We start from the raw sequence: 19,499 nt of genomic DNA, 5'->3' as shown, positions 1-19,499 counted from the left end.
TACTGGTCTTCTTGACCTTGAGTCTTTGTATACTGTCCTGTTATTCACTCTTGTGCAAAATAAGTGTGTTGCTCAATTTGTAATATGTTGTGCTTACTTTGCATGTTATTTGGGCCCTTTTTGTTGGGCCTCTAATGTTGCCATGGGATTTGTTTTCCAGTTCTGTACAAAATGCCTTGATATTGAGGGGTGGTGATCTGTATTGCATTATGTTTAAGGCACTCTTTTCTGATCAAAAGAGTTTGCTGGTGAAATAGTGGGATTTTTTTAATGAGCTTTCCTAGTTGGTAATTTGCTGTATCAATTCCTTCCTAGCCTTACGGTTGCATATTGCATTCTATGTATTTTTATGTACTTGAACTTTCAGGTTTTTAGGGGCTTAGTAGGGAAAAGAAATACCAGTGAGAATAACCTCTGAACATCCAGTCTGCAGGGGTACCAGGTTACACATCTTACCCTGTTTGTTACACTTCTTGAAGGTGAACTGATATGCCATGGTTAAGATTTTCTGCACAAGTGATGATCCACTAAAGGGCTGGAGTATTGCTGATTTACAGAGGTGGGGTAGCTTGGGATATTCAGCTGGAAAAGGAACAGGAGTGGTAACAAGCAGCAGTAGTGGTAGTAAAGGCAGAGAAGCAGGTTCCACAGCAGACTTCCCAGTGTGAGTCAGTGAATGCACAGCATACCAGCTAGCTGTCAGGAGGAGCCCAAACCCGACTCTTGAAAGAGATTCGGGGTTCATGTTTATCATGAGAAGTCATGTGGTCTTACTATTTCTTAACTTGCCAACTTAGCCTTAGTCTGGAGAAGATCCTTTGCTGCAGTGCTTAACCAAAAAAAAAAAAAAAAAAAAAAAAAAAAAAAAAAAAAAAAAAGGGAGAGAGAGAGAGAAAAAAAGGAAAAGTAAAGAAAATTGTGCAATGTTTGTTTATGCCTTCATCATGCCGAGGAGACACTTAACAGTAAATAACCTGTGTATACCTGAGGTAAGATACTGTTTCTGCTTTCCCTGCACAGTGCTGCTGCAGCACGGAGCTGATCCAAACATTCGGAACACCGATGGGAAATCTGCACTGGATCTGGCAGACCCTTCAGCAAAAGCTGTACTCACGGGTAAGATACATACATCTCTCAGCAGTGTTACCTGAGTTTATTTTGTGTGTATAAGTTCAGCATCATAAGAGCCTTCTGCCTTTCCAGATTTTCTGTTGTGTAAGAGCATTTTAAAACTGTCTTTTAGCAGATTTCATGTTGATGTAATTGTTGTTAATCTGCCGTGCTGCTATGGGTTTGCTTATTCTACTTATGCTAATGCTGCAATTTTCTGTTACAATATCATTCATTATTTGCTGTATTTCTGTGGGGTTTTTTTCTTTTTAGTTGATACCCAATAGACAGATTGAATAGGAGCCCCTAGCCCCTGGAAAAAAAAATGGAAAAAAATCAGGTCAATTGTTTTAAGACCTTCACTGCTAGGCGAGCAAGGACGTTTGTGTAACTATAACAGTACCTGTGATCTGAAAGACGAACTGCTACCGATTGCAGAGATCAATACTTATGTTAGATTTTGCTGCAGATTCACATGCTGCTCTTTCCTTCCTCTTCCTCGTTAGTCATTTTTGGTTGAACCCTTTCTCATCCACTAATTTTTTTTTTTTTTTTAGGGACTATTAGCTGCAAAACAGTGTTTCATGAAAATATCCTACAGATATAACTTTGCTTTTGCAGAGCTTTTATTTTTTTATAAATTAACCGTTGTAGCATACCAGTAAGCATGAAAAGTATAATATAGTAGCCTGTCAAACTGATATCAAGAAATACATGGTCCTCTGTGTTGATTTTGACATCTAGGAAATAATGTTTAGAACAAAGTAATATTGGATTTTAAAATATATACAATTAGATTTATAGAATGGAATTCAGCAGCTGAGGTTCATTTGAAGGAATAGCTATTTTTCTTTTGCCTTTATTTCCCCTATTCGCTCTCTCTTTTTATTGACAGCTTAATTTATAGGTTATGTGCTATGCAACACCCATATTCTTTCTTCAGATTATGTTCAAAGCACACCAGCTTCCTTCACTTTGTCAAGAACATTTCCTCATCTTCTTTTTTCAGTGAGCTGAGTGCTATACATAATTATCTACAGTGCTGCAGTGATTTGAGAGTGCCTTTGGAACAGTGTTCTTTAAATACGTATGATTTACTTTAATTACTCTGTGTCAAACTTAAACATGTTTCTACAGTATTAACACTAATGTTAGCTGTTCTAAGCAGGTTGATCTGACTTTTGGCTGTTAATGGGTACAACTGTACAGATGCTGAAGATAGAGAGGGCACCAGGGAGTCGGGGGGCCTCAGAAATGTTAAAGGATATATGACATTTACTTGTTGGGAACTTGACATACCTACAATGTGGGGCTTACAGGCCCCAAGCTGCTCTTCAGGCTATGCAACTTCAGAGGATAGTAGAAGATGAGGAAAGTCTGTGACCTCCTGTCTTCTCCACTGATTTCTCTGGGCACTAGATCACGTTGTGCTTCAGGCAGGGAAGAGGGCAATGTGTCATAGCAAACAAGCAGAGATGGGTTTGAAGCAGCCCTCTGAGCACGTCAAGTGCAGCAAACGTCCATCACGGGCTCACCCCAGTGCCTCGCACACAACATCAGTGACTGAAGCCTTCTGCAGCCACTAGTGCATATAGACACACATGTTGCTATGTAAGTGATTAGCTGTTCATAAAGAAACATCATTTTTGTACATGTTTGTTCTTCCCAGCAAGAAAATCAGCTTTTGTTTTTATCAGCTTTGTCCTCAAGGTGGCTCTTGGCTACGCTGGGCTCTGTGCTGTGCACCTGAGTTCCAAGCTGTGCTAACAGGGCTGGACTCGGGCTGTAGCTGCCGTGTGATGCACGTTAACTGAAAAACCTAACACTGGAGATGTCATTTAAATGGAAGCTAGCTATTAAGAGCTGTGTTTTTCTGGGTGCTGCCCTGCCTTACAGTATCTCTGCTAGGCTGTTATTTCTCATGTATTTTCCATACATTGTTACCTTCAGGTCTTGCTTCATCCCTCTGGAAAAAGGGGGCTTAAGGGATTTCTTAGGATCTATCTGGCTGGGGATAATCTTCAGCTACAGCAATGCTTTGCAATTAGGTGCATCAGAACTTTAAGGTATTACTGGATTAAGGATGAGTAGGATATATTAACTTAGTTTTCAGTATTTAGAACTGAATGGTGGGATTTTAGGAATGCTCATATTTAGAGCTTTTAGAAATAGAGCACAGTTTGTAATTTGTTACTGTGTTTGCATCTTTAAGCAGCATGTGTGTCAAGGCTGCTTTCATTGTTATTTTGGATTCCTTTTTCTATGTCTGTCATAGAATGTCCTGGGTTGGAAGGGGCCTTAAAGATCATCTAGTTCCAACCCTCCTGCTGTGGACAAGGGCACTTTTCATTAAACCAGGTTGCTCAGAGCTCCATCCTTAAAACTTAAATACTTCTAGGGATGGGGCATCCACAACTTTCCTGGGCAACCTGTTCCAATGCCTCACCTTCACAGTAAAAAATTTTTTCTTAACATCCAACTTAAATTTACCCTCTTTCAGTTTGAATCCATTTCCCTTTGCCCTTGCCTACATTCTCATGTAAGAAATCTCTCACCCTCTTTCTTGTAGGCTCCCTTCAGCTACTGCAAGTCCACAATTAAGTCACCCCAAAGCCTTCTCTTCTCCTGGCTGAGGTGTCGCAGTTCTCTTGGCCTGTCCTCATAGGAAGCATAATAGCCCATATGATCATAATAGACTTTGCCATATTGCTGCTATATTGATTGTTGAAGAACATAGTTCCTCTTAAAACTTTTTTGACCAAATATTTGCATAGGTTTGTGCATCTGTGTTAATTGCTTTGGGAATGAACTCTGATTACAGTCTCCCTTTGACCTCCAATGCAGCAAAAGTAAACAGAAAACTTGGTGATTGATTAAACCATTCAATTTGACAAAGAATTCTGTATGTGTTTTAAAAGGGACATTCCTGCTGCATAAAAAGTGTTTCTGCTGTTCTGGCAGCAATTGCTGAATCCACAATGACTTGTTCTTTTCTGTCTTCTAGTCTAGAATAATGTATCCTCTCTTTTTCACCTGAATTGCAGAAAGGATATACAATGCAGTAGTTTCTGGCATGACTTCCAGCCATTTTCCTGCAACATCCTCTTAAAATACATGTGTTGTAGGGATACATAATGCAGATAAAAGGCTAATATTTTGGTGGAAATGGACTTTGAAAATTTCTTTGTAGAATAAAGTGAATTTTATAGAAATTAAACAACTAGTACCAACTTCTTTTATTAAAAAGTTACATAACTGAGGAATCTGCTTTTTACTTCTCAGAAAGCAGTCTATATTCCTCCTTTTGCAGGATAAACAGCATTTGTGTGAACCAAGCACTTTGTGTTTGAGAGGGTGAATATTTTGTTTCTTCTTCCTTAGCATCCTGTACTGTTCCTGAATCATGGTGTCAGAAAACAGATTGTAATCCTCTTTTTGTCTAGGCTGAAGTGGTACTACAGGCTCCAAAACCGTATCACTTATAAGAACAAGAGCTGTTAAACAGATCAGATTAATATCCTAGTTTATTTTATTTTAGTTCCATTGTCTCTCGGGGTGTGTGGTTTCTGAGATGGGGACCCATCTTTGTTGACATATGTAGCACTGTGGCACTCCCATCCAGAACAGGGCCTTAGGGAGCTTTTGCACTACAAGTAAGATTATTCTTCATTACTTTCTTACCCTGATTATTGCCTCTTTAAAGATTAACATCCTTTTATATCTTCCCTATACATGAAGAGCCAACAATACTGTTAATGATTAATGATATTTTTGTTTGGGGTTTTTTTCACATGATGATGCTTTCTTGCCACTTATTCCCCATATTATCTGCTATTCACAACTGCTTTCTTTATGTGAATGGTTGTTCTTTGTACTTGAGCAGTTTCCAAAGGAGCTGTTAGCAAGAGCTGAAGGCATTTTTGTAGGCTAATACATTTTTTGTCTGCTTCATGCAAGCGTTTTGCGGGGTTGATTTTTGTTGGTTTCAAGGATTACTCCCTTGAAACAGATCAAAATGTAAGAAGTCTGAAAACTGCTGCATCTCTAGATTAAAGGAAGATTTCTTAGGTATGAAATAATGTCTTGTTTGTTAATAGATTCAATTTTCAAAGTTAAACAAGACTCTGATCTTCCTGCTTACAATGGAAATAATGTCTTTTACAAACAAAGTGTTTCAGGTCCTATTGAGCATTTCTCACTTGAGTTTTTTGGATGTGAAGGACAGCTTGATGAGTGAAAGTATAGCTGGGCTAAGGTTACCAGAGGTGTTAATGAGGATTCATGTTTTCATCTATTTGTCATGTCAACACTTTAATTTAAGCAGGGACCATAGTTCATATATTGAAATATATTTGCTCAATTCTTTTTGAAGTGGCCATTTAGGCATAATTTGCCTGCAAGGAAGGGAAAAATCAGATATTTCACTAAAATAAGTTTACTGAACTTCAGAGAATGGAAAATGAATTTTAGGTACAACCTACCCATTTTAAAAATAGCAGGAAGAGAAGAAATTTTAGTTTGAGTAAATTTTGTTTTTCCTGTGGCACCTTTACAGCTCAACTGTCTCAAATCCTAGACTATTTCCTTCCAGGTACTCTTACAATATTGAAGGCCTTCTGGATAGACAATAGTGCTTCATTTTGGGAGGTGCCAACCTTTTCCCCCTTTCCTTTAATTGATCTAATTCTTGCACAGTGTATGCTAAATCAGATCATTTGGACAAGGTTTAGCTTCTGTCTTTATGAAACATTATAATAAACTTAAGCACAAAAGGAAAAGTGATTTCATGGTAAGGAGGACGGGTGCTGCTGGAATGGTTTGGGCCGCCCAGCTTGTCTAGGTCCTTGATTGTCATTTTTGACAGTGACACTGGGTCTGCTGCCTTACAGAAAAGAGCAAGAAATCCAGCAGCTGAGGAATATGCTTGGCCTGCAGAAAGTGTTCATCTTATTTCATATAAGCTATTGACATACATCTTGAAGCAAGAGATTAGAAGAGCCTTTTCCAGCACTTGTTTGTGCTATGAATGTATGTTTTTGTGATTGTTACTTGTTTAGCATTCAGGTAGGTTTTCTCTTCCTTTTTACCAAGACCTAACAGGAGGAAACAAACCACCTGCTCTAGTTCACTGGTATGAGTGCCACATGATGCTTTTACATTTGGAGTCCATGGTGATCTGTTACATCTACTTTCTGGAGCATTGTGAGGAGTATCAGCTTTCCTTTGGGAATTCTGGGGCCATTGCTTTTCCAGTCTTTGCAAAGATATGAGCAAAAGGTACTTGTGGCACAGACCTAGAACATAAAGTCTACTATTTTGGTGGCACTCATCCAGAAGCTCTCGCTCTATGTATTTTAAGTCTTGTATTCTGTTTTTCAGAGATTATTATAATAACTCTATTAATGCATTTATAAATGTATCGTTTTTAAAAATCTCGTTTAGTGTGTGGTTCTAGTTCTCACTTTCATCGTTGAAGAAAGTGCACAGGTTGCTTAGCAAGCCAGGAGTTAAATGCTGTCTTTTCTCAGTTGTGGTATGGTCACATTTCAGTTCTATTTCACATTTCCTATTTTTCTCATTGAGAGGAAAGTGGAAGAAACAGTCCTCTCTTTGTTATAGATGTTGTACCATACTTGGTGTGCACTTCTGCTATGCTTGTTCTTCAAGAAGAGCAGTTCTAGATCTTTAGAATGTGGACATACAAAGTTTCACTTTGGTGAAAAGCAAGTTGCACTTTGGTGGTACTGCTGGAATCACTGATTCTCTTCCCACATTCCAGCACCGCATTATTATTTCAAGATAGTGTATCTTGATTTGAGCACTGTGCTCTGATATAGCATCCAATTGGCTTCTGGAATGATGATTTAATAGCTTTCATGGCATTTTGTTATTCCAGGTTTTATTCAGGCTAAATGTGTTTTTTATTACTTCTCTGATTGCACAAGAGTTAAATGGTTTATGGGAGTCTCTAAAGTAATTCCAAATTCTGAAGTTTGTGGCTTATATTCCAGCATAATTCTAGGTGATTTATATTATGCATGCAGTGTTTATTGCTTTAATTTGTCAGTATTCCTTTGGTCTACCCATTTTGTTGCCCATTCCCTTGGTTTCTTTTGGGTCCTTCTAGCTTCTGCTGTTTTCTCTGGTAATTAAATAATTTAAATATTTTCTTCAGTGTGGTAGGTTATTTAACACAAATTGCAGTGTATATCATCCTAAAGGAAACAAGTTACTCCAGCTTTTAAGTGTCTGAAATATTTTGATTCTGACTCCATGACTGCATAATTTATTTAATCTCTTATTGAGGGACTTGTGCAAGGATTTATGTGAGCTGGTGTGTATGTTCTGCTGCCTGAAGTCCATTTCCATGCCTTAATGTGCTTGGATTTCTTCCTATTGTAACTTCAGCTCTGGATGCTCATTTCACAGGGCTTAATTTTAGGATAATGAGAGCCTCTCTCTTTCCTCCTGCTCCATATTTTAGAGTTAAGTGCTATCATCCTTATCTTTTGTTTAAACTTAGATATGTATCTTGAAGTGGCTTCTTTGGAATGTGGCTGTCAGCCTAGAATGAAAGGCAACTTTTCATTCTTCTTTGTAACCTCAATTTAGGCAAGGAGTTAAAAGTCTGCAGTCTGTTGTGTAGGTAGTCAAGAAGAGGCACTGTGGGATTTAGGATTGGTGCTTTTGTGAAAAGCATGGTTTTGATTTACACCATCCCCGTGGCCAGGTTTTTCAGTCTTTTTTTCTTTGTACTGTTATAATGGTTTAGTAATAGTTACTCTTCAAATTGAATCAAACTCTTAAGTTGTCAAAGGAACAACTCATTTTTTCAAAGTTTTCACAGAACACCTAAATCAAGCCTTTTGGTTTTCCTTTTCTCAGTTCTGCTGTTGTATAGAGTTGTGGATGCTTTGAAAGCTTTCAGAAATCTAATGTACACAAATTTATTTAGCCTATACTTCACACTGAAATTTTACAGCATCAAACTGAAAAGCAGCATTTCTTCCTAGGGTCTGTTGTTATTCATATAGACAGAATAACAAATAAGATCTCCATAGCTTGTAAGTAAAGAATCTAAAATATATTTTTCATGCTGCCCTAGGAAAAATAATTGCAGAAACATGTAAGAAGCACTTTTGTTTCCGTAGTGCATCAGAGCACTCATCTTTGTTTTGTTGTTCTGCCTTAAGCACTGACCTATCTTACACTTTATTGGTTTATTTCTTCTCTAAATGTTGATTAGGTAATTTAGTTTGTTGTTAAGTTTAGGCTTTGTTTGTTGGGTTTTTTTTTTTTGATTTTGCATATTCTGTGTTGTACATTCCTGGTTTTCATAGCAATTTCTGCCAGTCCTGGGACCAAATACCATTTTGATCTCCACTACGTTTTTCCATTGTTCATGGATAACTTTCCTGGATTATTGCACCAAAATGGCCATTTCACACTGCATGTGCTAATAAGCCTGGTGCAGTGGTCAGAATTGAGAGTTAGAACAGTCTTTGATACTTACTCATCTAAAAGTGAAGCCACGTTTAAATATTGAAAGCGATGAGCCAGTCACAGCTGAAATCTGTGAAGTCTGTGAATTCATGGACAAAACATTTGAGATTATATTTTTTCCAGGCTGAACAGATGAATCTAAAAGAATGTTAATGTTGCATAAGAAAAATATACTGACTAGGAAATGGGAGAGACAGACAATTTTAATTTTGCCTTTCTATGCATGTGTTAGAACACAGCCTGCTTTGATACTGCTTATTATGCTCCACTGGCTCATTCAACAGGATGGATGACTGTGCTCTGGGGAGGAATCAAGACTGCATAGTGTTGCTGTGCTGGGCACTCTTTCTGTACAGAGCTGGTGCACCAAATTTGTTGTGGTGACAGTGGGCTTGTTCTTGCCACCTGAGAAATGTTCTTGCTGTGACAAGTAATGGGCACAGGATGCAATTCGAGTTCTCTGCAGCACAGGACGCCCTGTTGGGTAGAAATTTTGTTTCCCCTTTAATTTTACTACACATTTGCTTGATGTAATTTAAGTTCAAGTGTAGGACTTTGCCAAGGAATGAATACTCTTGAAATTTAAATGGATTAGAAAATTCTCTTAGCAGTTTATACTTAAGATTGTAACAGTGCTGTCTGGATTAGTTTAAAGTTCTTTGCAACTTTCACACCCCAGGTTTAGTCTTGCCCTTTTGCTGGGCTTGAAGCACACCATGTGTATTTGTCTTGGATATTCCATTTCACCCTAGGATGCCCTGTCATAAACTGATTGGTGATGTGCACTGGACTCTGCTGCTGTGTTTGCTCTTTCCAGCAGTTCCTATGTGGTTTCCCATTTATAAATAAAGCAGGTGTCCTGCAGATAGGATTTAGTTTGTTGTGCTGTCCATATTTATAAAAGAGAGTGAGTCAGGGATCCTGTGAAAGTGGTATGGTCATAGTGGAATGCACATACATGCAGGTTGAGTTTAGTGCGCATGGAAAATCAACCAGATACCGGTGGGGAATGTGCTTTAATGTATTTATTTAATATAAATAGACCTCTGTAGCATCACCTTTTTTAGGCTGTCTGCAGCATTCTCCTTTATTCCTGTCCCTTATATGCCTAGGTTTCCCCTGGATCTGTGCAATCCGAGCTGTAGTCTTCAACAAACAGTTTAGACATATGGACTTGGATTCATCAGGTTGGCCATACTAGATGTTTCTTATAAGTTTGAAATGTGGCAGAACTCTTGGGTCATTCAAGTCTCTCTTCTAAAATATCTAGATATTAAAGTTTCTTCTCAAAGAGGGTAGAAGAGTTCTGTATTTTATTCAAATACATAAAACATTATATATTAGTGTTTTTGGACAGCACAAACACTCTTCGTCTTACAGGTGTGGTGAATTTTTAATTAAAAAAAAACTAGATTAAGATAAGAAGAAGAATTTCAGCCTGAAGGATTCAAAGTTGGCAGAATTACAATTGGTAACTAGTGTTTTAAGTGTTCACAGTTGTTAAGTAACCTTTAGTTTCCTAGCAGCTATCAGAAATGCTACCGGCTCTGTCTACAATTAGTTTGTTGTAAAGAGTCACATTTCTTGGGTGAAGCTTGTTTTGCGTTCATGTGGTGCTGCACTTAGACCACCTACCTTGAAGTCTTTCAAAATTAATTTCATGGTATAGAGAACTTTTATAATTGTAGAAATATGTAATGGAAATGGAATTGACCTGACTTCCTTGATGAGGTGATCTGATTCAGCAGGCTCAGGTGCAGTTTACATTTCATATGGCCCTGGGTTAGTTCTTTGTTTGATATACAAAACTTTCCTGAGATGAATAGGGAGGTGTGATTATACTTGGTGTCATGTTAGTTATACCATCACACAGGTCAAGCACCACAGATCTGATGTGCATCTTTTGTGCCTCCAAACACTTGAGGCCATCCACCAACTTGTTCTGTTGAAAGGGGGCAGTACATGGAGGAGAGAAGGGAAGGGGGAGGAAGGTAATATAAAGGAAATGGCTGTAACCTCTTCCTTACTGGACAGGTAAGGAAGAAATTTAGAGTAGTTTGAAATTTAGAATAGTTTGAACCTGTAAGAGCCTCTGATTTCTGTTGTGAAATATTCCAGATACCCCTCGACAGTTGACTGTGCCATCATATGGAGTGTGAGTGTGGAGTCTTGGTGCATGTATCTCTACTTAGAGTGTCCCATATATAAGATTGAAATAGAAATGCCTTGCTTCTCTTGTATTCTACATACGTTTTTTAACTCTGGAGAGAGTTTATGCTGTTTTATACTGGGGCTGTAGTATGTGGGAATGTTGTAATTCTTGTGTGCATACACGTATGTTCACATGTGTTTACATTATCAACAAAAATGAGGCAGTTCTGGGATTGGGTAATGACAGCATTGTTTTTACGTAGTGAAGTAACAAGTGTGGTTTTTCATTGGTGCATGAGGAGGCTTCCAGAAATACACTTCTCCCTGAGTGGGTATTTTAGTGTTACAAGTTCATGAACAAACTAAGAAGTTTCTGTTAAACTAAGGAGTCATTTCACTGGTGACTGATTCATTCAGGCTATCACAAATAACATAAGTATTGACTACTAAGTTTCAAATCACAGGGTTTGGATTCTGGTGAACTTTTGTTTGTTTCATCTTTCCCTTTTGCAGGGGTGAAAGAAAAAGCAGGGTTGATGTTTGACTATTAAAAAGAAATATTGAATTGTTTAATTAGTTGTTAAAATTATTTAATTGCCAAATAAAAATCATCCCCAGCTTACCTGTACTTAGAACAGAATGTAGTTTAAAAGTGCTAAAACCCAAACAAACCAAACTGTATCTATCTCTTCCTAGGAAGCTGCAGTAAGCAAGGAAAAAAAACCTACTTCCATACTCTTTGTCTAATTTCCTAATTTATCACTGAAAGGCAAACAGATGCTGTGGTAGATAGTGCTGATGCACGAACTTGAACTTTGTAGAATACAATGTATTTTATATTGTATAGGGAACCCTGAAAGGAAATCTTAAAAAGAAATTTCAGATAGCTGGGTGTTTCAGTTTAATTTGTGTGGCGCCAATATGTGGCTCTGTAACTGATGAACATGGAAAATTTAGTCTAAAATGAAGAAAATTGGATGGAACTGTTTTTGAAAACTTTGAGTACTTTCATTTGTTGAAAATGTCAGGCTCAACAGAAGATTTATTAGCTTCATTTCATGCTTTCTAACTTTCGTTGTGATCATTAAATAACAATCAAGGCTCTTTCTGTGTGATGAGAGATCGCTTGTTATACTTCAATTTTCACTGGGAAGAATAAGTATTAGCATTTAAATGGAAATTTGCTAATTTCTTCTTGCATATATCCTTAGGTCTTGATCCTGCCAGATGCTGAGCCACTCTAGTTGTGATCCAGGAAAGATCTGGGGTTAAGCTGGGGCTTATTCAGGTGTTTAAATGTTGCATTCTGAAACAGTCCCACAATGCTCACCGTATCTGGAAGGAAGATGGAGACCATTTCAGTGAAGGTCTCTGTGAGTCCTGTTCTGCTCTGGGGTATGATGGGTGACATGAAGGCAGTGGCTGTAATCTGCATCTTGTGAGTAGAGAAAGCCTTGTTCTAGATTTTATAAAATGCAGCAAGTTACTTGTAAAAGGTCTTTTTTTTTTTCTGTGTGCAGTTATTTTAGAAGTATAGTATGTGGGTATAAAGGAATAATGCAGGTCAAAGCAGTATTTCCCATAGAATAATGAGCATGCTGACCCATTATTTTGCATTTTCTATTTTTATGGTCTTTATGAACATAGAAACACGGTGGGTTTTTTCTTTAAAAATTGACGTTAAATTTCTGAGCTGTAGAGAGTATGGTTGAGTGTTTAACTAAATTAGAGCATTATCCATGATGTCTGCTTATGAAAGTGTTGTGTTCAGGTATGGAAAGGCAGAACTTGCCCTTCAAAACATATGTGTTGATGTCAGTCAGTTTCTTTTTTGTGCCTGTCCAGCATTCTTCTTAGCTGCAAGATGTTTGGCTTGGTGCTCTCTGTAGAAATAGGGCCTCACATGTCAAATCCTGGGATTAACATGGGGTCTCTTTCCTCTTTAGCTTCCTCCCACAGCCTCCTGCAGTCACTGCAGTGCAGTCTTCCATTTTGGGCATGTGGTTCTTCAGAGTGGCATTGACAGGAACCTCTGATAATTCAAGGGCATAGCACAAGCCTTGAAAATCTTTCAATGTTTATTCCTCTTTACTCTAAGCAGCACAAGGGGGACATGGAACAATAGCCTTTTTTCTAATTGTATCTATCTTTGGTTTCTTTTTGTAGAAATGAACATTGCTGCTTTTTCTTCTTAAAGTTCAGGAGTTTGGTTTTTTTTTTTTATTTTTAATTTTCTTATCTCATTACTAGAGTTGTTATATCTAGGTGGTGGACCATTTCTTCTCATCTTACTATTCATCTCTGCCTACTTGATGGGGCTAATGGCTGCTTTTTTGTTCGGGTTTGTTTGGGTTTTTTTACTGCTTTTCTAAGGGTAGGGAAGGAATAGGATTTTACTATATGGCAGGGCTTATTGTCAGTCTCTTGTGGATGTACAGTGAAGATTCGTCCTGAGCTGTAGCAGTTTTCTCTGAAATTTAGATCGAATTTGTCATTTGTACATGGCTGCTTATCAGACTCGTGTGAAGGTTCAAAGTTTAATTTGTAATGTAGCAAAAATTAACTTACTATAAAGATTTATACTAAACCTCTATGTAATAATTGTTGAGGTGATTTAAATGGTATCCATGACCTCACTGGGAAGTAAGAAGTTATCCGTGTGTTTGAAAATGCAATGGCTGTGGTCTTCGTTTATCTTCGTGGTCTTCGTTATCTTTCATACATGAAGGACAAACTCTGACAAAAAAAGACTATTTTTCATGTCTCTCAAGCCCGTTTGTTTCCAGTGTGCTTTAGAGATATTTCAAAATTACATTTTTTTGTGATTTGTACCCAATTTGGTTGCATTTAATCATATGTTTCATAACTTTCCCCTGTAGGGCAATACAACTGTTCTTATGCTTAAAAGTACTGTATGATTAAGTGCTTTACTTGCTTGGTAGCATTGAGCAGTTTCTAATTTTAACATAATAGTTAATCTATTGTTGTCAGTCTTGCACAAAGATACAAAATTTTGAATTGGTACCACATTATTAATGGAAATCTTTCATGCATCTGGCAAGCTATAATGTAAGTTAAGCAAAACTTTTTTGTTTTGGAAATGCATTGATAAATCATACTCTGTTCTGTTGCAATACTTGCAGAACTAGTATTAGAAAACAGTAGACCATAAAGTATGAATGTACGTGTGCTAGGCTATTGATTATCTCTCATAAATAGTTAGTATGTATTTGAAACCTTTGTTTTCCACAATGCTTTTTCCTGTCCCACAAAGACAGCTACACTTTTGTTCAGAGGAGAATAGTTTTCAAATTGAGAGACAGAGTAGCTGAGCCTTATTACAGGTATGTTATAGATACCATTTTACAGACATTGGAGGCATTTTACTTTTCCTTGCAACAGCTTACAGGTCCAAAACTTGGACAAAAGAGATTTTATCCTGTGTTGCAATTCTTGTAGTCTAATAGTTTCTTTTTTATGACAAAAGTGGGTTGTGTCTGATATTTTATTACTCTGAAATGTTGTAAGGTTAGGCTTCCCTTTTTATGGATAATAAGCTTATTTCTCTGCTGCTTTGTTTCATACTCCACAGATCCTGCTGCTTTGGGTGATAAGTATTTCCACAATTTGAAGCACTCATTAGACCACGTGGCTCATGTATTTCTCATTGTTGCATGTATTAGTCCTTTAAATAGCTTCGGAAATGAATTGTGGAAACAAAAATTCTGTTATTAGGACAGCTAAGTTTGATCTTTGAGGGCTGATCACAAGAAGCAAGTTGCAGAGTTAGAGCCTAGATTAGAAGTGAGAAACACAAGCTATCTCAGTGAACAAGAACTGTTTTATAAAATAAAATCAGCCCCCTCACATGTATCCAGTAGATAAAAGGAGCACAAAGTACTTTTCCTTTTTCTTTGAGGACATGGAAGAGAACCTGCGAGTTAATATTTTCCTCTTCAAATTTCCCATGCTTCTGTGCATGTATAATTGTTGATTGAAGAGCACAGTGTCAATGAACAAACTGTTTTTAGCTGTCTCCTTTTAGCACTTCATTGGGAAATTGTTTTCATATCCCAAGCTTATTCCTTTGGAAATGACAATTTATATAGCTGTGAGAGTTAGGACACACTGGGTGTTGGGAGGGATACTCTAGGCTCTGTGGAACATGGGCTGATGATATCCGTGTTAAGTCTGGACAAAGTCTTTAGAAGTAGAAATAAAATGGCATTGGTATTTAACTGACCCATAAATGTAATGGTCCATCTCTGCAAACCAACTGAAGCTTCCCTTATTAAAACCTCAGGTCAATTTTTTTTAAATGCAGTTATTCCAAGGAAGTTTCTACAAAGCTGTCCTTGTCAGTCGCTACTAAGGCGTTGCACCCATAGTAGATAAACTTGCAAGCACTGATCATCCTAACAATCTCCAGACACTGGAAGGAACAAACTGACAGCAATGTTCATGTCACCAGGCCTCCCTCTGTGCCTTCCTCAGCTCCCTTTATGATTTTCATAGATTTCACTTGGTTAGAAATTGCAAGAGGGCCCTAAGGGTGTTCCCTTCATCCCTTCTTCTTATTCTCTTTTCACGTTTTCATTTGATACACCTTGTTTCTCGAGGGTGTTCCTCTAAAAATTAGGCATTTCTTTTGCCTTCCACAGACCATTTTATTTGATGGCACACAGAAAAACGGGCACAAGCCAGAAGACAACAGTATAGCTTGCCTAAGATTTATAATATGATATTTGCATATTATTTATGGCAAAGTAGCAGTGGGCTTAATTAGAATCATTAGACAGTACAGTTAATTTGAAATTTCATAAAAATACCATTTTAGACAAAGGTAGTAACTTTTTATTTGTGGTGGAAATAAGTGCTGTTCTCTATGCTGCTGAAAAAAAGAGAAAGGAGCCAATGAGCATAGAAAGCTGGTGATCATCTGACCAATCCAAAAAAATCTGTATTGCTTTGAATAATGATATTAATCAGCACAGGATTAATATTTGCTGTTTGTCAGAACAGTGAACCAAGAGTCTATTTGGGAATAAACAGATGCAGGTATGTAGACCTGAGGAAAACCTACACGGCACTAATGTATGTGTAGATTTTTTTTTGGTATCACCAGTTGTTTGAATAACACGTCTCATGTTTATTGAATCATGTCATTATAGTACCTAGTGAATTCTTAAGAACTAATCTTAATGTTAGAAGAATGCTAAAAGAACTGGGTGTTCCCAATTCTTAAATTGATCCAGTACCCTCGGTTTACTTTACATGTGAGCTGTGGTTGGATATTTTTTGTCTGTTTCAGGATTTCCTGGACATCTGAAAGATTGACTAAGACCTGCTAGTCATCACCTTAATGATTTGTTTACTGCTCTAGAGCAGCTTCCTTCCCCACAGGTTACAGTGTTTTGTGAATTAAAATCAGATCAGGTTATTAGAAATTCAATTAGATGTTAGGAAATGGTTTTTTACCCACAGGCTGGTTGGGCACTGGAATAGGCTCCCCAGGGCAGTGGTCACAGCACCAGCCTGACAGAGTTCAAGAAGCATTTGAGCAATGCTCTCAGGCACATGGTGTGATTCTTGGGGGTGGTTCTGTGCCGGGGCAGAAGTTAGACTGGATGATCCTTGTGGGTCCCTTCCAGCTTGCAGTATTCTGTAACAGAGATTCTGTAATGAACTGCTCCAATGTGAGTCCTTCCCATGGACTGCAGTTCTTCAAGGACTGCTCCAGCAGGGTCCCCCATGAGCCACAACTGCCAGAAGACCTGCTTCTGTGTTTCCTCCACAGTTTCCTTCAGGGCACATCCACTTGCTGTGGTTTAGGGTTCTCCACAGACTGCAATGTGGATATCCACTCTGGCACTGCAGGGGGAACCTCTTCTCTGGCACCTGCAGCACCTCCTACCTCTCCTTTTTCTCTGACCTGGGTGTCTGCAGGACAGTTTTTTCACATTTTCTCGCTCCTCTTTTACAGCTGCTGTGCAGTGGTTTTTACCCTTTTTAAATACATCACCACAGAGACACCACCTGTGCCATTGATGGACTCAGCTTTGGCCAACGTTGGGTCTGTCAGAGCCAGCTCTGGGTGGCTGTGTCCAGCCCTGACCAACCCCAGGTCCTTTCTCAGAGAGGCCACCCCTGCAGCACCACCTGCTACTCAGACCTTGAGACCTGCACACAGTCCAGGCTGGAAGCCCGATAGACAGAGTCTCCTATTGACCACATTGAGTTTGTTAAAAGCATCATTAACTTCAGCTCCCAAAATGTGCCTCTGTAGCAGTGACTGACATCTGCTGTATACTATGTATACAGTGCTGTCAGGCTAATTTGAAATACAGCCATCTGGAGTTTAACTTCGGTTATTTAATACTGCCCATTCCAGAAGGGCCCTTGGGTCCATGGTATGAATGTATCAGTCATTCTGCTTATATCCAGCATGTAATTCTTCTGCAATTTATTTGTTATTAAAAAAGCCCCATACTTGTGTGAAGAAAGGTTCTCATCTCTTCTTTCTCACAGTAAAACAAACAACCTAAATTTGCAAATGGCTGTCTTCATATTAAAATAATTGGGGATAGCGTAAAAATGGATTGACCTCTGTTGACCCCCAACAGTGCAATTTACCTTTTCACATTTTACGTGTAGGCTTTTGGAAACATTTTTAAAGCATGAAATTTGGATTTTCCATATTACATTCTTATCTGTCCTGGAAAATAATACTGCCTCTGTGGAAGTAAGACATGAAATATTATTTCAATTTCTGCTATTTGAGCTGTGAAAAGAATGAATCTTGAATGTGAGTAATGATACTATTTACTGAAGCTGTATCTCTCCTTGGAAGAAACATATATTACTCTAAAAAATCTAAACAGATCAGTTCTACAATAATTAATGAGATTTTCTTGAGAGTTTTAGCTGTAATTAAAGACACAGTCCATGTCATTATAAGTAGCATGATCCTTCAGCTCCTCAAAGATGACATAAATGTGAAATGTAATAGTAATTTGTCAATGTGCGTGAAGAGCAGCTATAATTTTATGTTTAGCATTCAGCATATACACATTTTGACTACTGTGAATTTTAGTAATTTCTATTGCATTATGCTTTACAGTCTGGTAATAATTTAAAAAAATAGATCTACATTCCATTTGGCATTGCTGCAGTGATGGTTGTTAGTACTTATGGAAGCAAAAACATCTATAAAGTTAAAAGCAGGATTTTATGTTAATTAGGATAATACTTTCTATTCTAAAGAAAGCATTTACTCCTCCATATAGAGCAAATATAAATAAAGCTGAGGATATTAAGTATTGCATTTAATGGGTAAGGAAAATGTCATGCTGTTTGAGTACTTACCAGAAGTTTTATTCCATGGCATTCTTCCTGCCACAATAAGTCTCTTAACATTTTCCAGAGGCTTCACAGCTAGTACTTCAGCTAATAATTTTTGGAATTTGGTATCACAGCCAGAATAATCATTTAGAAGTTCACAAATACACTTCTGAAATGTCCCTCCCCTCCCTTTCTCCAAGGGATATCACTAGGAAGTGCACAGTTTCTTATCTATTGTGATGTTTCCACATCCATTCTGTTTTTCAGGATTAGTATGTATAGAGCCATTCATAATGGGTGTATACTGTGATGGCAGGAAGCGCAGGGGGATCTGCCTGTGGCTTTTTCTGCTGCAAGAAGAGACCATTGCATTTGCAGTGGAGGTGGGATCTGTTAAAATATATATATATACCAGTGTGCCAAAACCAATCCTAACCTGAGAAGCAAATTGTCTTCTGAATACCTCAGATATCATTAAGAATGCTGAAAGTGAAGGTTTCTTCTGAGATCCAGCTACCAAGGCTTAATGTGGTGCTGCTACCTGTGTTTTTCCTTTGTGCCAGCATATCTTCTGTTCCTTTCTGCAGTGGCATACTTTACTGGGAGGTCACTCCTTTGCCCTGTGTTAATAATGTTCTATATATCATGTGTGAGGTCCGGTAAACTTGCTTCAAAGATATTCAAGTGTTAAGTCTAGGAAGATTTGTACAGGGTAAGTTTTTCTGTCTCGCTTTGGTGCAGGCAATTTAGTCTTGCTACAGGCCATGTGCACAAACCAGTAAATTTGAATATTTACTACAAGACAATAGTAGTCAGTTTTTAAATCAGACTTAGGCGAGCTAACTCTTGCTCAGGGTGGTCCTCTGAGAACATCATAGGCATGTCAAAGACATTATTTGGCATGAGACTGCTGTGTTGTATTCATGCCAGCATGCTCCATGATCTACCGACTTATGTTTCTGAAAGGCTTCTGAAAAATGTCTTTTTGGTTTGGGCCTGCCTGTCTTGTTGCTGCAATGTTCTTGTTGATTCTGATTGTTGATCCCATAAATGCTTGTCCCAGTTTCCCATACTTGATAGCTAAAGCAAGGAAATGTTGTCAGCCTGTGCAGTTTAAATTGAAATTTGCTATAGGTCTGTTCAGAAAAGTCAGCTTAAATTGCAGCGCTGAAATGATTTAGTTCAACAATTTTGCTTGATCTCATTTCTTCCTTTTTAGTTGTCACTTGCCCTTGGGTTTAACAGAGAAATTAAACTTCCTGAGAGCCGGAAATGTCTGCGATTCATTTATTACTGTTTCATCTAAGCCTACTATCAAAGCTAAGGGGTTTATGTCCTTCTTGTACTGTACAATTTGAAGATCTCAGATCTAAAATCTGATTTGGTATCACAGA

General features: G+C 38.0%; 1 protein-coding gene across 1 annotated transcript in view; it reads left to right on the top strand.

Annotated features, from left to right (window-relative positions):
• The window catches only part of TNKS (tankyrase), a 131,472-nt gene that overhangs the window by 30,016 nt on the left and 81,957 nt on the right, over positions 1 to 19,499 (top strand). Inside the window, exon 3 of the mRNA XM_085058464.1 lies at positions 1,021 to 1,116. Coding sequence (XP_084914590.1) covers positions 1,021 to 1,116 — 96 coding nt within the window. The remainder of the gene's footprint in view (positions 1 to 1,020; positions 1,117 to 19,499) is intronic.

This window comes from Lichenostomus cassidix, chromosome 4, assembly GCF_008360975.1.
Source record: "Lichenostomus cassidix isolate B80296 chromosome 4, HeHo_3.0, whole genome shotgun sequence".
In the NCBI taxonomy this organism is placed as follows: domain Eukaryota; kingdom Metazoa; phylum Chordata; class Aves; order Passeriformes; family Meliphagidae; genus Lichenostomus; species Lichenostomus cassidix.
Note: the sequence above shows the minus strand (reverse complement) of the source record. Positions and strands in the feature narration are given on the sequence as shown.